At 46.9% G+C, this 23,319-nt stretch overlaps 1 protein-coding gene across 4 annotated transcripts in view; it reads right to left on the bottom strand.

Moving 5' to 3' along the window:
• XYLT2 (xylosyltransferase 2) overlaps positions 1 to 20,255 on the bottom strand; it is a 34,415-nt gene extending 14,160 nt beyond the window's left edge. The window contains exons 1-4 of one of the 4 annotated variants that reach the window (XM_083598126.1): positions 19,814 to 20,255; positions 3,170 to 3,644; positions 2,240 to 2,415; positions 1,055 to 1,257 (exon numbers count right to left, since the gene is read on the bottom strand). In XM_083598126.1, the coding sequence (XP_083454252.1) occupies positions 1,055 to 1,257; positions 2,240 to 2,415; positions 3,170 to 3,644; positions 19,814 to 19,954 (995 nt within the window). In that variant the 5' untranslated portion in view covers positions 19,955 to 20,255. The remainder of the gene's footprint in view (positions 1 to 1,054; positions 1,258 to 2,239; positions 2,416 to 3,169; positions 3,645 to 19,813) is intronic. The other 3 variants (XM_083598127.1, XM_083598129.1, XM_083598128.1) reach the window with 3 other exon arrangements.
• Positions 20,256 to 23,319: the final 3,064 nt, after the last annotated feature.

Below are 23,319 nucleotides of genomic sequence, written 5' to 3'. Positions count from 1 at the left end.
GCTGCTGCCTCGAACCCAAGAGACCCAGATGTGCCAAGTAACAAACACTTGGTATAAAAATGACAGCAGGGGTGCTACACCAATTTTTATTTTTTTCGCTCTTAAAACATCTGGTACAAACTGTTTCCAGACAGGCTAGGCGCTGCAGCTGAGGGACCCTGGACCAGAAGGTCTCAGGTTCAATCCTTAGAATCTCCAGGCAAGGCAGGTAGAGATCCCATCTAAAATCCTGGGGAGCCGTTGCCAGTAGATGTAGGTAATATTGAACTAAATGGACCAATAGTCAGTACAGTGGTACCTCTACTTACGTTCACCTCCGGTTACGTATCCTTTGGGATACATATGTCGCAAACCTGGAAGTATTTTTCTGGGTTTCACCACGCACACATGCACAGAAGCGCTTTACGCACCATGCACATGTGCAGAAGCGCTAAACAGCACCGTGCAAATGCACAGAAGTGGCACCTCCAGATACGCACACCTCAAGATCCGACCAGAGCTCCGGAACGGATCCCGCATGCAACCAGAGGTACCACTGTACAAGGCAGCTCCCTATATTCCTGGCCCTGAATAGTATGGCAGTTCCACTGTTCTCAATGTCTCATTTAAAGTCAACAGTTGTTCTGCACAAACACAACAATTCACGCCTCCAGCACTCAGAGAAGCGATTCCGTTTCAGAAACCTTCAGAAGCACCCAGGATCTGAAAATTTGGGTTAATTGCCCTGCATCCTAGCCAAACCCTACTCTATTCCCGTTACTGGGTCTCCCTGAATTATTAAAAGGGTGTTTGCCTTGTCCTGCCTCCCGCAAGATGTGGCATCCTGCTGCCTTCTCTCCCATTTTCCAACCTGCAAACTCTCTCCCACCAGATGCAGTGGTGCAGAAAAGAGGACCTCCAGCTCCCTACTGCTCAGGTGAAGCTATAGAAGGCTCCTCCTATGTGAGGAGCCTCCAACTGTAAGCCATGGTGTGTCAGTAGTCAAAGCCTCAGCTAACCTTGCAGGTAATTCCCTGCTCTGTTTCCCCTTCGCTCTCCCCACAATGAAACGAACCTGGTAGGGTAGTCTGTGGCACTCAAGTTGATGAAGTAGTCCCAGGCCCAGTCTGCCATCTCCAGCAAGTCCTTCATGCTGCGCAGGTACATCTTCAGCAAGCTGGCGCCACCCCAGATAGTGACCATGCGCCAAGGGGTGACCCGGATGTTGGGATAGTGCTGGGCCAACTCCACCACTTCGCGGTGCAGGTAGGTGGAGCGCTGAAAGGGGACAGAACCAAGTTTGAGTCCCAGGGGGAGGAGCGTTGCTTCATTTGGTCCGTTCCTTCCTTCCTAGAAGGAGCTCTTTGAAAAATGCAGAGTAGTGCAAAACCTTGCTATTCTGGGAGGACTTTGGAAGAAACGTGACGGTGTCTGCTTTCATTTGCAGGATTTTTGCCCCTACGGGATTACACACACCTCTAACATTTTCCTTTGTTTGTGCCAGGGGACCTAAGGGAAGGGATCTTGCAATGGACTATATATATATTTCTGTTCTACAATTTAGAATACTCATTTAAACATCCTTAAAATATCAATGACTTCCCTTCTTCTATTTCCATGGTTCATTTTGCATATCATAAATCCTGCATATTTTACATAAACCAAAACATTCAGTATTCCATTATTACAGCCATATAAACTTATTTACACTGCTGAATTTATCTTAAGGCTGCCAACGTTTTCAAGTGTACACAATCTCCCCCCATACATTCAATGAAAATTTTCCAATCTTCTCTAAATGTATGTTCTTCTTGTTCTCTTATTTTATATGTTAAGTCTGCAAGCTGCACATATTCCGTCAGCTTAAGTTGCCATTATTCTTTAGTTTGGACCTCACTCCTTTTCCATTTTGGGGCTAACAAAACATGGGCCGTAGTAATGGCATACATAAATAACCTCCCCCCCTTCTTTTTTTCGCAACAGGCTTCAATGAAGGTAGGAGTGACACATCTTCCTATCAGTAAAGCCAGAGGTAAGACAAGGGAGAGAAGATTCACAGTGCCCAGAGAGAACTCAGGGGAAAGGGTGGCAGTCTCTGGGCTGTACAGCAGGGAGTGTTGTGCAGAGGGCAAGACACAATTTCTCCAGGCGACCTAGCAGGGAGACCTGTGGACTCTTGGTTTGTCCCATTCCTCCCGCCTCCCTCTCTCCTCTTAGTACCAAGCTGTATTAGCACAGGCCAGGAGGCCACCTGCTTTACCTTATCCACATGGATGTAGAAGAAATGTTGCTGGTGATACACAGCCTTGATGAAGCGCTTCAGCTGACGGATGGCTCGCCCGTGAACGACCAGCATGTAGGCAATCCGAACTGGCTTGCTCACAGAGGCGTGGAGCATTCGGCTTTCATCCCACTGGATAATGGGGCTGACTTTCCCTGCAGAGATCAGAAGGGGTTGCAGATAGACTCAAGGTTATCTGAGCAGGAAGGGGGAGAGAAGAGGAGCTAGTGCACAAGCTCCTGAGGCCAAATGACCTTGAGGTCAGAAGAAAAGCTGCATTCCTACCCTGATCTCAGAAATACAGGGTGGAAGAATAACCTAAAGCAACACATTTATACTGTCATCCAACTAGCAGCTGCAACATATCAGAAATAAATATGCAACCAAGCACAGAGAAAGGCAAAAAAAAAGGGCACAACCATCTTTTTCTGTGTGCAAATCAGACCTAAGTCTGGGTAAAAACCAGGCAGGGATCGAACCTGGGACCTTCTGCATGCAAAGCAGATGCTCCACTCCTGAGTTGGTACAGCCCTTCCCAAATTAGATGGCCCATGACCCATTTAATTAAGGGGGTTGTCAACTTCTCTCTTTGGCCATAGTGCAGTGGCAAGACAGCTGATTTGCACACAGGAGGCCTCAAGTTGTCTCCAGCTAAAAAGAATCCCAAGCACCTAGGTTGGGAAAGACCTGTGGTTTGTTCCGCTGCTAGTCAGAGTGTACAGACCCATGCTCTCACTCAGTGGGAGGCTGCTTCCATCGTATCTATGGGGCAATGGTCTGCTCAGCGACTGCGTTGGTGCCTGCAGAGGGTAAATGTCTCTATCCTGAGACAAGAGAACCACATAGCACCGAAGAAGCATCCTCTCTGCAAAGCAGAAACTGTGCTGCAAAGGTGAATTCAGGTCTCACCTGAAAGCTGGCACTGCCGGGGTACGGAGCGCGGCATAAGGTTCCCGGCTTGGTGCAGGCACACCACGTTGGCTATCTCCTGCTGGCACTGTTTGCTGCTGGCTCTGGCTAACGCAGACAAGGCGTCCTTGCCGGCGATCTCACACTTGGGAGTGAAGTTGTTCTCTGTGGGCTGGGGCGCCCCTTCCACGCTGCCCGTGTCCCCGTGCTGGAAGACGGCTAGCTGGGCGTCTCCTCTGAGCTCCGTCAGATTCCTTTGGCTCGAGGAGTCCAAGTAGACGGGGAACCGGCGCCCGGGTTTGTGCTTCCCCGTAACCGCTCTCACCACTTTGGCCACTAGGACTCCGGGGTTGTCCGGACGGCTCTTCCATCGCCCATGCTTTCGGCTCAAGCTGCCCCTGCGGCCTGCCGAGCTGTCCAAATCCTTGGACCCTTCCCCGTTCTGAAGCAGCTGGGCCTTCTTCTGCCGTCCCTTCTCCAGTTTCAATCACACACACACAGAGAATAAAAATAAAAGAGGAAAAGAAGAATTAACTTCAAGGTTCATCTCCAAGCTACTTTGCAGCATTAAAAATGAAAGTTATCAGCACCCTTGCCATTTTCTAAAGGAGACAAGCTTTTTAATTAATGTACTAGAGTACATACATGCATCAATTCATCTTCCCAGGGAACTCTGGGAATTGTAGCTGTGTAAATATAGGGACGCAGGTGGCGCTGTGGGTTAAACCACAGAGCCTAGGACTTGCCGATCAGAAGGTCGGCGGTTCGAATCCCAGCGACGGGGTGAGCTCCCGTTGCTCAGTCCCAGCTCCTGCCAACCTAGCAGTTCGAAAGCACGTCAAAGTGCAAGTAGATAAATAGGTACCGCTCCAGCAGGAAGGTAAACGGTGTTTCCGTGTGCTGCTCTGGTTCGCCAGACCCGGAAGCTGTACACCGGCTCCCTCAGCCAATAAAGCGAGATGAGCGCCGCAACCCCAGAGTCGGCCACGACTGGACCTAATGGTCAGGGGTTGCTTTACCTTTTTAAGGTGAATTCCCAGTTCCTGGGATTCTTTGGGAGAAGCCATGACTGTTTCAAAGCGGTATAATACTGCTTAAAATGTACAGTGCAGATGCGGGCGATAGTTACACAGATAGAAACAAAGACAGCTGGTGCAGTGTCATTTCAGAGTAGAGCTAGGGAAACCTGGATTCAGATCACCACTCAGCTATGAAGCTAGATGGATTTACCTGTTATTCTTTCCCCCAGCTGAACCTACCTCACAGGGTTGCTGCAAGGATAAAAAGACCAGGGATGGGGGGGGGGCATATACACCACCTTGGTGTCCTTGAAAGAAAAGCGAGGTGTAAGAGCAAAAACAAATAAATAAACAAACGTATTTCTCTATTTATGGCATGTTCATCTATATTTATAGTAAATCAGATTTGTGTCAAGAGAAACATTAGATTCACAGAATCTTGCAAGAGGCATACATTTACAATTCTAAAGAAAAAATCTACCTCCTCTGCCACCCTATATATGTTTTACTCCAAAGGAAGACCCACCTTGTTTAACAGGAATAAAAACCATGTAAATGGACATAGGACTGCATAGGAACCTGTGACCCTCCAGATGTTGTTGGAACTACTACAGTGGTGCCTCAGGTTAAGAACTTAATTCGTTCCGGAGGTCCGTTCTTAACCTGAAACGTAACCACTTTAGCTAATGGGGCCTCCCGCTGCCGGAGCACGATTTCTGTTCTCATCCTGAAGCAAAGTTCTTAACCCGAGGTACTATTTCTGGGTTAGCGGAGTCTGTAACCTGAAGCGTCTGTAACCTGAAGCGTATGTAACCCGAGGTACCACTGTACTACCACTGCAACTGATCGCTGATCGTGCTGGTTGAGTTGACAGGACTTGGGAGCCCAACTTGGGAGGGCACAAGTCCTCCTTCCCTGCTCTACAGCTTTTCATTGATTGGAATTCTTCACTCCATTCCATTCTGCCTCCCCCAGTTTTCCTCCCCTCCCCAACAAGCACTCAGCATTCTGTGGACACCGAGCATGCTCAGTCCACACTGCCGCCATTTTTTGACCCCATGTGCTCTCTCTCTCTCTTCCTAAACATTTTCCTACTTCTGCAAACCTTGGGAGTGCCCCAGAGTGTGTATTCCTCCCCTCTTGTTTCTTCTTGGCTCCATAATTCTGGCTACGGTCCTATTGGCACTCAGCCAGACAGAATGATTGGCACTCAGTTTAGACAGAATGATTAAGCTTAGCTGATTTTAGATAACTATTAGCAGGCAAAAACAATCCCCCCACTCCAGTCCTCCTTCCCTATGGTTGTTGTTGTTTTAATCTGCTTTCGTTGTGGGTTAAAATACAGGTGCTTATCCACAAAACCACATTAGTCCTTTAAAAAAGAATATATCTATATAAATATAACTGTTTGCTCCCCCACCGTAACAACCATCCATTTCAAGAACATTTCTATTGTTCCTCAATCCATTTTTCTCTCTGGCAAGTATGCATTTCTCCCTTTCCATTATGAGAGCAAGCTTCTTCTTTCTTTAGTTGTGTTTCTTTTCTTTTTCTTTCTCCCTAAACAAGAACAAACTGCGTTCTCTTCCACAACAAGGCAAACTTCTCAGAAGTGAAATGGACTGTACCCAGCAGAACTTGAAGGTGGATCTGCAGAAAGGCACCCTGCTCCATTCGGCGTATGAGACATGGGGCAGCAAATGCATTCAAGACAAGAGGGACAAAGGTGACTTGCCCTCCCCACAAAGTTCCTCCTCCTCCCACCCCCCTTCTGCATTATGTTTGCACAGCTTGCAAAGCACCCAAGCTGGATGGGGCTAGTCACGGCCGCTTCTTTTGCTTTAAAGAAAGAATGCTCAGTATGCCGTCTTCCTCATGTCTGAACTCAACGGTTTAATTGGCTCACCCACATCCAGCTTCCAGACACATTGAGGCACTGAGAAGCTGTGCTGTTCTCCCCCCAATCCCCACCCAGCTGCCCATGTTGGTTCGCAGGCGCAGGCTTGTAAAAGTAATTTAAGAGACAGCAGAGCTGTCTGACTGGTTTAGCAATACCTTGGTAGACTCTAACATGCCAAGCTGAGCTATCTCTGACAAAAACAAAACAAAACCCCTCCTCGCCTGAAGGAGTATGAGCATCCTCTTTCACACAGGGAGCTTTGACTGAAATTTCCTCCCGCAGGCATTAGTTGTTAGGTGTTTCTCCCAAAAGGATGAGAGAATTTCCATCGGAAAAATCACTAGGATGTTTAGGGAAGCTTTTAATGTTTGATGCATTACTGTATTTTAACGTTTTGTTGGAAGCCACCCAGAGTGGCTGGGGAAGCCCAGCCAGATGGGCGAGGTATAAATAAATTATTAATTACTACTACTACTACTGGGAAAGGACCCTGAGTGAAAGGTCTATTATGACCATGTTCTACATTCAACCAGAACCCTCTTCCTTTCAAGCTGAGCAGCTAGATAGAATAACAGAACTGCCAAGTTGGAAGGATCATCTAGTCCAGAGGTTTTCAACCTTTTTGAGTCAATGGCTCCCTTGACCAACTACATTCTTTCTGCGGCACCCCTGTGGGGCTCAGGAGCCCAGTTACATCACCCCTTGTTTGCAGAGCTGGCACCCTCTCACTCTTTTTCAAACACCCTCCCTTGTGGAGTGTTAACCTCCTCTCCCCTCTCCTTGGGAGTCCTCTGGGCAGCCACTGCTGCCACCCCGGTCTCCGGGCTGGCCCCCTGCCCCCAAAAGAGGTGCCTCCTCACACTGCCCCACAGGGGCCTGAGACTTGTCTGTCCATTCCCAACAGCAAGAGCTGGTGGACTGGCTGGCTGGGCTCCCTCGCCCACTTGCTTGCTTACTCCAAGGCCGCCTCAGCTCCTGGCACCCAGCACCCCCTGACCAGCCCCAGAGGCACCATTTGACTGCGGAACTTGTAGCCAGGGCTGCTGCAACAAACAGCTGTGCAAGCCTTTGGGGGGCAGAGACGTGACAGGGCATCAGAAGGGGGAGGGAAGGAAAGAGGGACAGAGGCCAGTACTGCCAGCGGCACCCCGGCCATCATTCAAGGCACCCCAGGGTGCCAAAGCACATTGATTGGAAACCACTAATCTAGTCCAAACTCCTGCAATTCAGGAATATATAGCTGTCCCATATGGGGCCTGAACCGGAGACCCTGGTGTTATCACCACCAAGCTCAAACCAATTGAGCTATCTCAGTGCACATAGGGGCAGGGAAGCTTTTAATGTTTGACGGATTAGTGTATTGTAATATTTTGTTGGAAGCCGCCCAGAGTAGCTGGGAAAACCCAGCCAGATAGGTGGAGTATTATTATTATTATTCTGGAGGACACCACAATAGCTACTATGTCCAACGCTATCAAGAGCAGGAGTGAGGACCTTTGGCACATTGGATGTTGCAGAACTACGACTCTCATCAGCCCCAGTAAGCACAGCCAATGGCCTGGGATGATGGGAGTTGTAATTCAGCAGCTTCCGGAGAGCCACAGGTTCCTCACCCCTGATCTAGAGGACCAGTTTCCCCACTCCTGCCGTAAATAATTAACAACCAGACCAGAGCCATAGCAGACAGCAGTTACCCCAGATGGGCCATCCTTTCTGATGCCCACCATCTCCAGGAAAAGTTCCTCACTTTTTAGACAAAGCAGGGGCGGTCATGCTAGCTCCTCAGAAAGAACTCCCAACATTCATTTTGGGGCAGTGCCTTTGTGAGGACCGACCAAAATGTCACCAAAAGTAGTGGCAAAGTCTTTCGTCAGGCAAGATGTTATACAAAGCAGGTGGTCAGGGGACAACAAGAGAGTAGGGAAGGGGGGTGGGAGTTTTGAAGCTCTGCTTTCCAGGTGGCATTTAACTGCTAATGACACACAGAAGTATGAAAGGGGACCTACCAGCCATGAAGATGGTGAATGTTTCTTAAAACAGTCACTTTTCCGCACACTTACCCATCTGGGAGGAAGTGCATTATGACTGCAGGGACAATGAGTGTGACAGTCTCTCTCACACACAATTTGCTATCTCCTAAGAGATGATTAATTTAGCATGCCTTTGAAGTGACCTTGCGATCAGTTCTGAATTTATAACTTGGGTTGCAGAATTATCCCCCAAAAAGGGGGGGGGGAGATTTCCTCATCACAATAAGTCAGTTGAACCTGATTGAAACTAAGTAGCTTCTATTAAGTAATCATCCTTGCAGAAACGAAGTATGAGAGAGGGAAAGAGGCTATTTTTTGATGCAGGTGAAGCCTGGCTGTGGGAGCTAAGGAGAGTCCCAGGGAAATCACCACAGTAGCCAGCGAAACAAGTCAGATGGTCTCCATTATTGGTCCCCCTCTATTTGTCTATTTTCATGTATATGGCATAGCAGCATGGCTGCACATGATCCTTTAGGTTAGACTAAGGCTGGGGAACCTGTTGCTTGTCAGATGTTGTTGGATGGACTCCCGACTCCCAGCCAGGTGGCCAGTCATCAGGGATGATGGGAGTTGCAGCCCAGAAACATCTGGAGGGCCAAAGGTCCCCATCCCTGCATTTGAAAGTAAAAACTTCTCTGCCATTTGGGCCAACTTCCTGTCTCTTTGCATTGCCCAGGGCTGGCTGTTTTAGTACTGAGAAAACCACCGATTAGAACAAGCAAGGAGTGATCAAATACCTCTTCCTTTCCCAAACCACTAGGTCTAGTGTGGTGCTGCATCTCTCTACAATTATCAACTAATTGCCATGTATGGATCACCCCCTCCATGCATTGTCTATGTCTGCTTTGATTTCAATTGACAATGGATCTGTGACTCATTTCATACTTTTTTTTTAACTCTCCCAAATGCATATCTAAAGAGGTTGCTCATTTTATACATGTTGATTTCCTTCTCCGAATTTCTTCTGCCCATCTGCCACCCCAATGCTCCAGTTTAACTCAAGTGCCCCATGTGTTATTTCCCCATGGTTTCTTACTGCAGAGTGACCCACACATTGTGCTCTGCTTGGAGGTGTTCCACGACCATACAAAGACAAAATGCTTAAAGTGAAATCTGGGGGAGGCAATCTCTAGGACTATCATCAAAGGGTCAACTCTGAAGTACTTCAAGCACTATGTACACAACATTCATGTGTAAAAATCAGAGCGCATTACTTGAACGTGTCAAGTCTCTTTAAAACCAAACATGACTTCTCCAGCAACTGCTTTCGCATGAAATACACCCTCCCCACTCTGAAGCGATGCAAACACTTGCAAAAGCAAGGATGCTAAACTGGAATAAACCCTCAGGCAAGTCGGTTCACATGAACGCAGCTTCAGAAGCAGTGTCATTTTAGATGTGAATCATCAGCAGGACCAGGGAATGAATACAATTATTTCCCATAACCTTAGTTAATGTTACACTGAATAACTGGTTAGGATGGCAGACAGTGCTCTTAAAGACTGCACTTTGGACGTGTGTGGGATGGCTGAATTCATCCTGCTTACCTCTAAATGACTACTTGAAGTCAAGGTGGTAAGATATTGAGCTGGTTACGCTTCCCTGTTTGTGTAGCACACACTGTAATCCTGTAGCCAAGGGAGGCACAGTGGACCAAGGGTCAGGACTCTTAGGTTGCTACACAACCCTCAATTTCTCGATAACTGCTAACAAGGAGCTTTATAAGGGAGGGAGTCCTACTGCTAAGGCCCAGCTGGGGTATTTGGTTCCACAGGTGGCCAATCTGTATTGGAGGGCAAGGAAATGGGGCCCCTAAAGGAATCCCCCTCTCAATAACCAGATGGTTGGGGTGGTCTTAAAACTCACAGATCCTGAAATGCACCCCCCAATGGAGACCAGGGAATGAAAGGCTGGGAGAAAATCAACCAATTTAGGGTGACATGTTTATTGAGAATTCAGCCTGATTTCGAGAGAGAGAGAGAGGGGAGAGATGGAAGGTACCCAAGGGGCATCTAGTCCAACCCTCTGCAATGCAGGAATCTCAGCTAAAGCATCAATAACTGATGGCCATCCAACCTCTGCTTAAAAACCTCCCAGGAAGGAAAGTCCACCACCTCTTGTGAGAGTCTTTCCACTGCCAAACAGCTCTTACTGTCAGAAAGTTGTTTTGAATGATTAGTCAGAATCTCCTTTCTTCTACCTTGAAGCCATTGCCTCAAGAGTCCTATCCTCAAGAGCAGGAGAAAACAAGCACGTGACAAGCATCCCTCTTCCATGTGACAGGCCTTAAGATATTTGAATATGGCTATCATATCTCCTCTCAGTTTCCTCTTTTCCAGGCTAAACATACCCAGCTCCTTCAAGCACTCCTCATAAGGCTTAGTTTCCAGACCCTTGATCATCTTGGTTGCCCTCCTCTGCACACGTTCCAACTTGTCAACATCCTTCTTAAATTGTAGAGCCCAGAACTGGACACAGTATTCCAAGTGTGGTCTGACCAAGGCAAAATTGAGTGGTACAATTACTTCCCTTGTTCTGGACACCATACTTCTGTTGATGCAGCCTAGAATAGCACTAGCTTTGCTTTTTTGCTGCTGTGTCACACCGTTGACTCATGTTAAGCTTGTGGTCCACCAAGACCCCTAGATCCTTTTTGCACATGCTGCTAGTAAGCCAGGTGTCCCCCATCCTATATTTGTGCAGCTGATTCTTCCTTCCTAAGTGCAGAACATTACATCTGACCCTATTGAAATTCATTTTCATTTTGACATTGTGTCAAAGCAAGCAATACTCCACACTCTCCAGTGGATTTCCATCCTTTACTTATTACAGAAAGTCTGACTTTTGTGGGGACCTCCAAAGCAGCTGTAATTCTGGAATCACCCCTAGATGAATGTACTGCAGAAGCAGTAATGTTGGTCTATTAAGAAATTATAATAATAGGATGCTGACCAACCTGGACTCTGGGCTTTCACACTAACTAGCTTTTCTGATTTCTACATATGCCTTGCTGCTTAGCAGTCAACCCAATCAGCCAACTTCTGCCATGCTTTTTTACCAGCAGTTCTGGTTTTTTGTTTGGAACAGACTAAACACAAGCAAAGTCCTTTTAGAGAAAGAAAAAAACCACAACTTCCCCTGGTTTCCTCTTCAAGCATGCATCCTAGAGAGAGAGAGAGAGAGAGAGAGAGGCCAGAACGGGCAGAGATAACAGCTCATTAGTCACCAGGCAAAGCCATCTGTTCAGGGACTTATAAATCTGTTTTCTCCACTATGAAGGTGAGAGCCGAGGAGGGAGGCTGGCAAACAACTGAAGTTTTGCTCTCTACTCAGATACAAACATCCTGCCAGGGGCGGCCAGGCACCTCCGTGAGGAAGGAAACGCTTGCATCCTTTTGGAAAGGATGGCGCTCGCCTTCAATCTTCGGCTGAGGAAGCAAGGAGGAACACATGCTTCAGAAGTCTGCAGCCCAGGATATTTTCTCCCTGCCTGCCTGCCCTCTCTGGAGCAAAGGGGTTTTGTTTACTCGGAGAGCTGAACTCCTGGCAGCACGGAGGCAAGTGTCTCTGCTCCTTTCCAGCACATTGCCCTCTCACAGTCAAGCCCACTGCATCGTACTTCCAAATGAAGACACCCCTAGAGACAAATACGTTTTCCTCACCTCGCACATCCTGGAAGAGAAAGAGAGAGTGACGAGACAAGGAAGGCGAGACAGGCTGCCAGAACACCTGTCTGCCGCTCCCCGCTTCCACAATGTGCACGGCTGAGCATTAAGAACGGGCCTCCTAACTGGTGGCTGTTGCTGGCAGATCCATCTCTCCCAGAAGGAGCTCTTAATCTAGCCTGTGACAGGTGAGAAGGCATCCCTCCTCTCCCTCTCCTTCCTTCAGCTGCCAGTTAATGAACTCAGTGGCTCCTAATTGCTGCACGGTGCCAGAGCAATCCCTTCTGTTCGACCCACGGAGGAAGGAAAATAAATTACTCCCAACTTCTGTTTAACACTTCGGCAGAACTTTTTGGCAAAGTCTCTGCTTGCATGGATTCCCCGCTGCTTGTCGGGACAGGCGCTCTTATATTTCACGACTCTCGTCGCCATGTTGCTTCATCTCTGCCATTTGCACTTTCTGGTAAAACCAACAGATTCTCACGGGAGCTCTCAAGACATCCCGTACTTCCAGGAGATATACAAAACAGGCTATCTTCTGCATCCAGGCGGTACTCTGCCACACTGCCTGCGTCACTGCAAGTCACAGCCCAAATTTTCACAGGTCTTTGGGATTACTTTATTGTGGATTTGACCACTCAACATCAAAATAGGTTTGTTACAGAGTACCAAACATGCACATAGGGCTTAATCCGTCAGCTACCTTCTAACAAAGCTGTAACCAATATGGCACTCTTTGGATGTTTGTTTGACCACAGCTCCCATCCAGACACAGTGGAGAAAGCCAGAGATACTCTTCATGGGTTTTGGGGCAAAAGTGGAACATACCCAAATACAACCAAAACAGCAGGAGATTAAGATCCACTATGATTTTTTAAAAACAAAACACAAAACTGGGATTTTTAAAAAATAATGCAGCCTGTGAAAGAAAATAAGAGATGCAAGTGGTACCCAGAACAGAAATACATTAGTAGAGACTGGGGATAGGTAAAGGGGGGTGGAAATAAGACAGGTTGGTTCTGGAGCAGGGGCTGGGATGGTGAACCTACGGCACAGACCAGGCAAGGGACAAGGGTGGTGCTGTGGTCTAAACCACTGAGCCTCTTGGGCTTTCCGATTGGAAGGCCAACGATTCGAATCCACATGATGGGATGAGCTCCCATTGCTCTGTCCCAGCTCCTGCTAACCTAGCAGTATGAAAGCACACCGGTGCAAGTTGATAAATAGGTACCGCTGCAGCAGGAAGGTAAACGGTGTTTCTGTGCACTCTCGCTTCTATCACTTTGTTCTGTTGCACCAGAAGCGGTTTAGTCATGTTGGCCACATGACCCAGAAAGCTGTCTGTGGACAAACGCCGGCTCCCTCAGCCTGAAGCGAGATGAGCGCCCCAACCCCAGAGCTGCCTTTGACTGGACTTAACTGTTGAGGGGTCCTTTACCTTTTTACCTTACAGACCAGGCTCATCAAGCTGCTTGAAGTGGCCTGCAAGCCCCATGGCAAAATTGGCAGCACTTCTTCCTCTTATAAAGGGGCCTCTCTTGCCCCTTGTGTGCAACAGCTCCTAGGAGGGTTTTAGCGCTCAGGAAATAGGAATAAGCACTCTGACCTAGCAATGGGAGTACACAAGAAGGAGGAAAGTCATGGTAAACAGAGGGTTTTCCTTCCTATTGCAGGGCTGGGGAAAATCATAGGTAGCTAGCTGCTCAAAATTGATGCTGGCTACTAGGAACTGGAAATGTTGTACCACTTTGCTACTGGCATCTAAAACCCTGCCACGCAGCTCTTACAAATTGAAGCTTGGGGTCAGAATTTTGCCTCCTAGTGCTGCTGCATGCAACCAAAGTGTTTGATTCCATACTTTCAGCATGACTGTGGTTTCTGGACTTCCTTATTCTGTGACTAACAGACACCAGCACAGTGATTATTCTAGGTCTAATTACATCCATTTTTACCAGCACTCCTATTTTTTGGCATTGTATGAGCCACGTCACGCCATGTACAAAATGTATAGCCCACTACTTATGATAACCACACATGCGTGTAACAGGCTACAGCTTCTCAATGCATATATGCTGTAATCACATATGAATGTGGCTTTGCACACATAGAAATTGTGAAATGTGTGAAGTGGCCCCTGAGTTCCAGAGGCTAACCGTGTTCTTTTGTGTTTAAAAGTACTTTCTTTTGTCTGTCACCTGCTGATCTGTGAATACAGTGGTACCTCTGGTTACAAACTTAATTCGTTCCGGAGGTCCGTTCTTAACCTGAGGTACCACTTTAGCTAATGGGGCCTCCCACTGCCGCCTGCGCGCGATTTCTGTTGTCATCCTGAGGTAAAGTTCTTAACCTGAGGTACGACTTCCGGGTTAGAGAAGTCTGTAACCCAAAGTGTTTGTAACCAGGGGTGTTTGTAACCTGAGGTACCACTGTATACGAAGCTGACATATACCAGCCCAGACAATTTGTCCATTAAGCCCAGCATTGCCTACTCTGCCAGCAGCAGCTCAATAGGGGACTCAGGTAGAGAAAGGTCTTCCCCATCACCTGCTATCTATTCTTCTTAGTTGGAAATACGGAACCTGTGACTTTCAAAGCGTCCAAAGCATGTACTCTCCGCCACAGAACTGCAGCCCCTCCTTCCTCCAGATGAGATGCCTCAATTATTGTGCCGGGGGCACACATTATGTAAGAATGAAGGCTTGCCCAATCTAGCTACCAGAATAAAGAATTAAAGAAAATACACATTATTTTCCTCCTTCCTTGTTCTTGTGCTGAAGCTGTGGCCTCCCCAGGCTTACAGACAAATATACCTCCCACAACTGTAAGAGAATTGATGTTCAAACCATCTGCCTTTACAGCATTGGTGCACTTGGAGTTGCATTTCTTCTTCTGTAGCCAACAAATACTGGACTCGTTCTCTGGGTCTTATGTATGTGTAGGGAAGGGGCTAAAACTCAAAGGGGTCAACAGCTAGTTCAGTCACCAGATCAACTGATTCAGAGTACAACGATGGGTACATGATAGGCTCAGCATTAAGCTAAATGCCTATGGCCAATATAGATGCTTTGAGATACTTTCAAAATAAGAGTCCAAGAATCTTGACTGATAGAAAAAGCATTTCAATTCATTCTTTTTGTTTCAGAATGTTTTCTTTTCCTTGCCCAAGTATGTGCCAGGATGCAATATTGATACGGAATTCTGCCTGTTTCCTTTGAGAATGCCTTCTGATCTAAATAAGATCAACATAAAGTATTCATGGAGATGCTTCGTATTTCTCTAAATCTGATCACTGGGCAGATGTTTTAGATGAGACTAACAACATGATATGGACAAGCTTCAAGTACCTGATGCTCCCAAGCCACATCACAACCATGTTTACTGAAGAGTGTTGCACAGAGAGGGCTTGCTTTCAAGCTTTGTTTTATGCTTAGGGGGAGTGGAGCCTGATCCAATATATGGGGTCCCCCCTGAAATCCATTCCACTTATTTCAACAATGGGACTTCTGTGTGCACAGGATTGCAGTCTTGGGTCATTTGGACATTTTTGTTTAGCTTTCATCCAAACAATAGACAGGTTTCTATTTATCCCCCAGAGCATGCACAAAAAAACATGCCCAAGCAACAAGAAGAACAACATATTCAGTCCTGACAATAAATAGCTGCATCTACCTGTACTTCACCTATGCTTTGGAGAGAGACATTTTTATTGTTATGAACTGCTAAGATGAAAGTAAGAAAATGTCACCCTTTTAACACTGACAAAAGATGCTTCCTTTTCAATTCAGCCCATCGTGCTGAAGCCTGGGTTTTTATATAATATAGAGAGAAACATCCTTTAAAGAATTGTTCTTTGAAAAGAGCAGTCTCCGCTTCTTGTCCCAATGTCCATTGCTGCAACATCTAGATCTTTTTCAGTGAAAAACATGGCCCACAGTTAAGACCAGTTGACCCTACTCAGATTTTGAATTGATTCTTTAGTAGGAATTTTTTGGGTCTCCCCGCTCCCCCTATATACTTAGCAGCAACCTATCATCTTGTGATAATGCTTGCTCTGAAATAACCTGAACCTCAAAAAGTTAGGAAGGCAGGCAAAAAGGAAGCAGCGATCAAAGAGGAGCTTTCCAAAAACAGAAGCAGAGCCAGAAGCAGCTGCTTTAAGCAGAAGCTAGAGAGTCCAGTGGGTAAATTTAACCATCTCTTCTGGGAAGACAAAATAGAGCTGCAGGCTGCAACAGTGCTTCTGCACATCATGAAAAGAAACCCCAGATCAAAGGTCTCAGGAGAGGGACTGATTTTGCGGCATTTAAAATCAGAGCACACCATTGCTACAACTTCATAATAAAGTCAGTGGCACTTTGGAGGAAAAAGGCCAGTGAATTATAAACTTAAACCAGGTGTCATAACTGGGCTTTAAAAGATTGTTGTTGGTTTTTTTAGAGTTAATTCAGGCTGTGAACCTATACTCATTTACCAGGGTGGATAGGACGTGCTTCTGTGCAGGCTTGTATAAAAGACTGCACTGCCTATTATGGGGCAATTGGACAGTTAATTTTGCAGAAGCTGTCAATAGGCTATTCAAATATTTTGCTTGTAATTGATTAAAGTTACATGTCAGGGTAGAATTCATTTTATGGCTATTTTACACAAACGGCAGTAAATGAATGCTGACAAATTGTCATTTGATAAAATCTTCTTGCAAATTTATCACCGGGTTTGTACCACTTCAGAATGCAGCTGGTGGCCAGGGTGGGTGGAGGTGGGGATCATGATGTGACCGAAAGCTCCTCTACGTCAAGAACTCCCCAGCCACGAAAAACGTGGCATGGAGAAAACTTCTTGGCTACCCTTCTGAAGCGGCAGCTCCAAGACAGCTCTACTATGTGATTCTTCTTGAACATGTAAACTGGTCCCAAATCCACACTGCTGCCTAGAGGATCAAGCAAAAGCCACCCACCCCCATCTCCTCAATGTAACACTTCAGTGGCCATATAGTGTGAGTCTACCTTATTCAACACCTGATCTCTCAGTGTAGAAGACCAAGGCTCTACTGCACTTGCAGAATCAGGCAGACATCGTAATGGCAGAGATTCTTGTGGAAAGGATTCCAACATTTATTTATGTCTTGGCACTATGGCTTGTCCAGTTGCGATCAGCCAGGAAGCAGCATGCACATATATGAAAGGATGCTACACTCAGCTTCGCTAAACTTGTTAATGGGCTCGTGTTCTCACACAATGCATTGGGTGGATGCCCTGTCCTCTGTACAAAAATGGCAATTATATTTTTTCCCTTTTTTGCAGAATTGGAGGCAAACAGCAGGAGATCAGGCAGCCAACTACAGACTATAAATGGACAAGGGTGGAGAGTTTCAGAAGATCTTTGCCTTTCTGTTTTTAAAGAACATATTATTAAGATGCCCATAACATCCGATTTCCCAAACCAGGGAGTGAAAATAGATCTCCCATTGCATGCACTATGCCAGATGTGTGTGGTAGAGACAGGAGGGATCTAGTCTATCTAATCCAGACAGACCGCGTCTGCCACAGTAAGCTGTTACTTACATAAAAGCAGCAAATCTAGCTCAAGATAGAAAGCAGATGTTCTGTGCCAGCAGACTTAGGGAGCTGAAAATTCCAGTGGGACTTTGAAAAGCCTCCCTAAAGATGATCAAGAACGTCAGAAAAAGCACTTCAAACAATGCAAATTTGTATGAGCAACTAAAAGGTTCACTATCTTAGCCTGAAGCAATCCAACTTCTTCAGGTGGTCAAAAGTACCGTATTTACAAGCATTAGACCAGGGGTGAGGAAACTGTGACCATTCTCATTCCCATCATCCCTGACCACTGGCCATGCTGGTTGGGGCTGATGGAAACTGGAATCCTACAACAAATACAAGACCACTAATTGCCTAGCCCTGCAATAAATGAAAAAGCATAAAATCAGGGTGGAGGAACACGATGCTAAGTCAGACACCACAGGAACCGCAGAATGGTTGAGCTTTGCAGTGTTTCAGTTCCTTCATACGTAAGCAAGTGGTCACTTCTATAACATTCAAATTTACTTCTTCAGTAAACTGGAGGTGGAAATGCAGACCTACTCTGGAAACAGTTCAATGTGTGTCCAGATCAGAGGGTTAAAAAAAATAAAACCAAGCAAAGAAGTAAGAGGCTGGGTACATTTCAAACCTGATTTGACAGAGAAGGGAAAAACCCAAACCGACTCAAGCTTTGAAAGCATGGTCACGTGCACTAATAGGTGTGTCACACTCTTTTTGTTTTGCTATCGGCCAAAGCCTGGCATCTCCCCATTCCTCCAGGTTTGTACAGACAAGAGAGAACTGATTTCTGCCTCTCCCATTTCCAAAGTAATTATTGGTATGAACTAAGTTGTCCATCCCCACTTCTAAAGGTCAGGACCCTACAACGGCTATGCAGGGGTTGATCTTAAGTAGCTCCATGCAGTGCCTGTTACCATGTGCTGAGCTGCTTTGCATGCAGCAGCTCAGCCCATTCAAACTATGAAGACTGAAAGTTGAAACTGCTTTTATCATCCCATGGTGAAAACAATCAGATTCACATGGTGATTCTCTACTACACACAAACCGCTCACTGAGTGGTAGCATCTGCTTCAATGAGTGATTCAAAGCAACGTAAGCCAATACTGTAAGATACAGCAGCCTGCAAACTTCCCCAGGTATTTCTCATTCCACCATCTCCGTATTCTGCTGTGTTACACCTCCCAAATACAGTAGAGTGTGCACTGCTTAATGGCAAATGGTGGCATAAAGTCTCCCCTGAAAGCCGATGCATGGCCTCTGATAGGAAGCGCTGGACTTGACGGACACTTGGTCTGATCCAGCAGGGCCCTTCCTACATTCTCCCCCCTCCCCCAGCAAAATGTGTCAACTGGCCAGTAGATGCCATACTCTAAACTGCAATACAGTGGTACCTCGGGTTAAGTACTTAATTTGTTCCGGAGGTCTGTTCTTAACCTGAAGCACCACTTTAGCTAATGGGGCCTCCCGCTGCCGTCACGCCACCGGAGAACGATTTCTGTTCTCATCCTGAAGCAAAGTTCTTAACCCGACGTATTATTTCTGGGTTAGCGGAGTCTGTAACCTGAAGCGTATGTAACCTGAAGCGTATGTAACCCGAGGTACCACTGTACCAAGTAATGAGCACACTAAAGGCATACAGTATATGGCATGTCTCCACAGCAAACACCCCTTACACATGCAGGTCCCCAGCCACCCCTCATGCCCAAGTATCAGCTTCCAGCAACTTCGCAACACGCCTTCCAGAGTTAAGCCGCAACTAACTTGGGGAAGTGAGCGCCGCTGCACCCAGCCCCTAAACTTCGGAGCAAACGTTCACACAAACTGAGCTGACCCAAAAAAACCCTGATGCATCACCCCACTACCTCCGAGGCACCCTCTCTGCCTAAGAGAGGTTTCAAATCGAAACATTACCTGAACGCAGGCCTTGCCGTCGCACCCCACCCGAGTTACCCAGCGCCACAAACGCCCGCAGCCGTCCCGACCTTGCCGCCACTTTGTAGTAGTTTCACGTAGCCCCCCATAGCACAACCCGTCCGTGGCGAGGTACCAACCACGGGCCCGGGGCTACTCGCCTTGCGCCCGAAACCAACATTTTTTATATGTTTGTGTGTACACACACAAACACACACACACACACGTAATTTTTTTTTTTTACATATATATATATCTCGGCATAAATCTCTCTCTCTCTGCATGCCTTCCGTGTCACCCTGATGTTCCAAAGAGCACCATCACCGCCACCCTTAAATCCCTCGCGCGCCCTCGGGCGGCGGATTGACCCGACCCGCCATCCCCGGAGCAGAAGCCACCCTGGCCGGCTCTGGGCACCGCTCCGCCCTCGGCGCTCCCTGGCCGCCCTCCGCCGGCTTCTCCGTGGCCCCGGGGGCTCTGCCCAGACCCCTTTGGCTCGCCCTCCGCCGCCGTCGCGGGAGGCAGGCGCCGGCCCCTTGCCCTGCCCTGCCGTGCCTTTACCTCTCCCTGGTCCTCTTCCTCCAGGTTGCTGAAGCTCCACACCACCAGGCCCTGGATAAGCAGGATGGCCAGCGCCGTGGCGATCGCCAGCTTGTAGCGGCGGACCAGCTTCTGCACCCGGACGCTGGCCACCATCTTCATTCCAAGGCGGCCGAGGGAGAGGGAGAGGGAGGGGGGGAAGGAAAGAGACAGAGAGAGGCAGAGAGAAGGGAGGAAGGAGGGAGGAGGGAGGGAAAGAAAGAAAGAGGGCGGCGGAGTCGAGAGAGCCCTGCAGACCGCGGGAGCGAGCACGCACGGCGTGGTAGGCGTCGAGCACCCGCACCGGCGGGGAGAGAAGCGAGAAGCTGCACAAGCGCCCTGGAGCTTTTTAAGGCGTCGCTGCAGAACTCGGGGGCGGGAAAGAGGGGTGGCTGCTGCGGGGCGCCTGGGGGCGCTCGCCTGTCTTGCAGAGGACGCTGCAAGTGCAGCAGCTTAAGAAAGGATCCTCTCTCTCTCTCTCTCTCCCTCCCCCTCTCCTCCCACAGTTTCTACGTTTGTGTGTTTCATTTTTTTTTTATTAAAGATTTCCTTGGTTTGCAAAAAAGTACATGCCTTGTCAGTTTTTTCAGGTTGTAGATTCTTTCTTTCTTTTGCCTTTGAAGTGAGAGCCTGTTTTCAACGCTCCTCTTCGCCTCCGTGCACAGCGTTTAGCAAACTAGCCCTTTGCACTTTCGCTTAAAACACAAACACAACATTGAAGAATGCCCACATTCTGGCTGTGCTAAGAGTATTGGGGCGGGCGGGTGGGGGCCTGCAGTTCAAACAACATTGAGCCACACCGACAGCCCGGATGAGAAATGTGTGGCCCTTTATTTATTAAATTTTATTTATACACTGCTTGGTTGTAAAAAAAACAAACCCCCAAAACAAAGCAAAACACCTCAAAGGGGTTTCCGAAAGATAAAGGGTAGAATGGGGTTGGGGATCACATACAAAAGATATACCGTAATTGCAGATTAAAATTACCTCCGCTTCCTAGAGGTTGTTGGGACTCCCATCAGCTCCGGAAGCATGGCCCATGGGGAGAACAAAGGCAGGTCATAATTCTCCATCCTTGGGATGGAAGGTTGTTGGAAAGCAGTGGAAACAGGCGATCTGAATAAGGGCAGTGATTTTCCAGGGGAATACCAGGAAATAAGACACGGATTCAGTGTTTTGGTCACTCAGCGGGATTTCAGTTTCATCCAAAGGTTGGGGTTGGCTGGGCCTACTACTGAATGGGCTTCCTGATATATGTACAGGGGGTGACAATCTGGTGCAGCTATTTCCATGTGGTATGAAAATGGTGCGCTGCTTATGGAAAGGACCAGTGGAAAGTTGATATGTTTCTCCAGCCCAGAGAGATACTGCGGGCTGGAGTGGGGTGCCTTTCCAGTTAAGACTGTCTCAAGGCAAATCTAAAAAAATGTAGTATAAACACTGACAACTGGGAAACACTGGTCTGCAAGCGCTCCAGTTGGAGTCAGCTCCCTCCCGGAAACCAATGTCCCCACTGTGGAAGGATGTGTGGATCCAGAATTGGCCTCCACAGTCACTTACAGACTCATTGTTAAAACCGTGTTTATGGTAGACAATCTTACTCGGCTATGAGTGATCGCCAAAGAAGAAAAAGAAGCCTTTCCAGTTGCCCACTTCCATGTTGCAAAGCTGATGGTTAGATTGAGACACACACAATTTAATAATTTCCAGTCTCAAATGGTGTTTGTTGGAAGGTTACCTCCACATCCTTCCTTTCTGCTCATTTCCTCCCTGTGCATTTTATTCAGGTTATAGTTTGGGGCCACGATCCAACAGTTAGGTGCACTTTACTTCATTAAGATCTATGGGTTGGTGAAGTCAGAATAGACCCATTAAAATCACTGCATAGAAATAAGTGTTTCTATGTCTGCTTCAGATTGCGGCCTTCATGTAAACAATTACCATTCTACTGTCATCTTGATTCTTTGCTGCCTTGGGGCGGGGGATGGCAAGTTCTGATTTGTTACTGGGTCAAGTTCAAGATTTTCTTTTTGTTATATAAAGACTATTAGGCCTTGGGACCTAAAACACCAGTACTTCAGTTGTGACTGAAAACCAGGTTCTGATAAAGCAGAGACCACTAATACGTGATGTTGTTGACTTCCTTTCAGCCCCCTCCAGCATTTCCAAATGGTCAGGAGTGATGGAAATGGTTGTCCAATGATTTATAGAGGACACCACATTGGCTGCCCCTGTGATAAAGCTACCAAGTAAAGGCATGATAGGAAAGAAGGGATTTCTAGATTTCCAGGTCTTAAGACTGACCATGGACTGTACTGGCTGGAGCTGATGGGAGATGTTACTCCACAACACCTGAAGGGCACCATGTTGACTATCCCTGGGCTACAGGATCCCTAAAGCTCTCTTGTTTTATGTCCCTGACACCTCCTCTTTTCTTGTGAACAATTTTACTGTGTTTATCCTTGAGCTTATTTAAATAATCCTTGCTGAGGCAGAATTGCCCCATCCTTGATCAAGGAGAGTTATATCTGGAAGCCTCTCTGAACCTTTTTATCCTTCACCCATTTTTCCTGAGGATAAATCCAAAAGTATACCTGTACCTGAAGCAGGCTAAACTGGTCTCTAAGCTGTTGTGATAGCACAATAGTTGCTGAACAGGCCTCATAAGTTTCCTTATGTTTGAGCTGCAATAAGGAATCCTGATATATGTTGGGCAACTGAAGTTGAGTGAATTCTCAGTGAGGCTGTAAAATTATATCTGGACTGTTAGGCTTCAGCCAAGGGCTCACATGATTTAAGACTCACCATACAATATAATGATAATAAAGATACCCTGCCACCTCTCTCTGCTTATCAGTGGATTTGGTTGATTCAATAATGCATATTATTCCCCTTTAAGATTCATCCCACACATGACAGTAATGGGTTTTATTTTATTCTATGTTTAAAAGTATACTCAGCCTTCTATTTTTATTGTACCTGCCATATATATATGTGTGTGTGTGTGTGTGTGTGTGTGTGTGTGTGTGTGTGTATTCTGCATAAAGAAAGCCAGGGAGAAGATAAAGCTAGAAACATTTTCCCCAACATAGTTTTCTGTGAGAAGAGTTGTGGGTTATTTTGTCTGGAGGAACATTCTGTCACGTGAAGGTGAAGCCTTGCTTTGCAGTCTGTACAGACACAGGGTTACAACCTCACTGAAAAATGAAGCCAAGAATCTCAAACATATTTCGATCGTGCTGCAGGTATGGCACAGCCTGGATCATAAAGTGGGAGGCCAGCTCTGAGGAGTGGGTGTTGCTTTTTTTTGTAGACTGAAGACCAAGAACCACATCTTGAACTGTACCTGTTCGATCAAACAGTGGATACTGGGAGAGCTCCCTACAAATGACACATTATGAATTGAGAAGTCAAAAATTAATTGATTACACATTATGAATTAATGAACTGTGAATTATGAATTAAGTAAATTATTCAATGTCAGTCAC

The sequence above is a fragment of the Podarcis filfolensis genome (genome assembly GCF_964270895.1).
Source record: "Podarcis filfolensis genome assembly, chromosome: 2".
NCBI classification, from domain to species: Eukaryota; Metazoa; Chordata; class Lepidosauria; order Squamata; family Lacertidae; genus Podarcis; species Podarcis filfolensis.
Note: the sequence above shows the minus strand (reverse complement) of the source record. Positions and strands in the feature narration are given on the sequence as shown.